Raw genomic sequence first — 785 nt, 5'->3', positions numbered from 1 at the left:
TAGTATTAATTTTTTCATATCATCTTCTATTTCACGTTTGAATTTGCTGTTTATTTCATTTTTAAAATGTTCTATTTTAGTATTTATTATTTCTTCATTTTCGTCTTTATTTCTCCATATATTTTCGTATGATGCCTTTAATTTTTCATTGATAATTTTAGGCATTTCTACTTTTAATTTTTCTTCTATTTCTTCTATTTTCTTCAATTCTTTTCTCCTTTTATCTGACAAATCATCAATGTGTTTCTTTAATTCTACATTTAATGTTTCTTTAAATTCTTTATTCAATCTCTTCTTCCATTCTTCCTTATTTTCTTTCATTATGTACTGATTTTCTTTGGTTATATCATCATCTATTCTGCTTATCAATGTTTTTTCTATGTTTTCCCTCAAATGTGTTTCTCTATCATGTAGCTTATCAATATCTTCTTCTTTTGATTTGCTTTTTATTAATTCGTGCATTTCTTTTTTTAAACCTTGTCTTATTTTATCTATCTCTTGTAATTCATTTTGATTTTTAGTTAACAAATCATTTATTTTTTCCTCCAAAACGTTTTTTAGTTGTGCATTAAATTCTTCTTTTAATTCATTTTTCCATTTTCCCTTATTTTCATTTATTAATTGTTCTGGTTTCATATTTAATTGTTCTTCAATTAATGTTTCCAATTTTTTTTCTAAATTATTTTTCATTTGTTCTTGCATATTTCTTAAATTATTTACTTTTTCTGTTTTTAATTCAATATCAACTAATTCTGGAATTTTACCTTTTAGTAGTTCTCTTATTT

At 22.4% G+C, this 785-nt stretch overlaps 1 pseudogene across 1 annotated transcript; it reads right to left on the bottom strand.

Moving 5' to 3' along the window:
• On the bottom strand, nucleotides 1-785 carry PGSY75_0019600B (reticulocyte binding protein 7; annotated as a pseudogene; the record flags this gene model as incomplete). The annotated part of the gene is made up of 1 exon: nucleotides 1-785. A coding segment is annotated over one exon (785 nt), but the record flags the coding sequence as incomplete, so codon positions are not given.

The sequence above is a fragment of the Plasmodium gaboni genome (assembly GCF_001602025.1).
Source record: "Plasmodium gaboni strain SY75 chromosome Unknown, whole genome shotgun sequence".
NCBI lineage: Eukaryota > Apicomplexa > Aconoidasida > Haemosporida > Plasmodiidae > Plasmodium > Plasmodium gaboni.
This window is presented reverse-complemented; position numbering and strand designations above follow the sequence as displayed.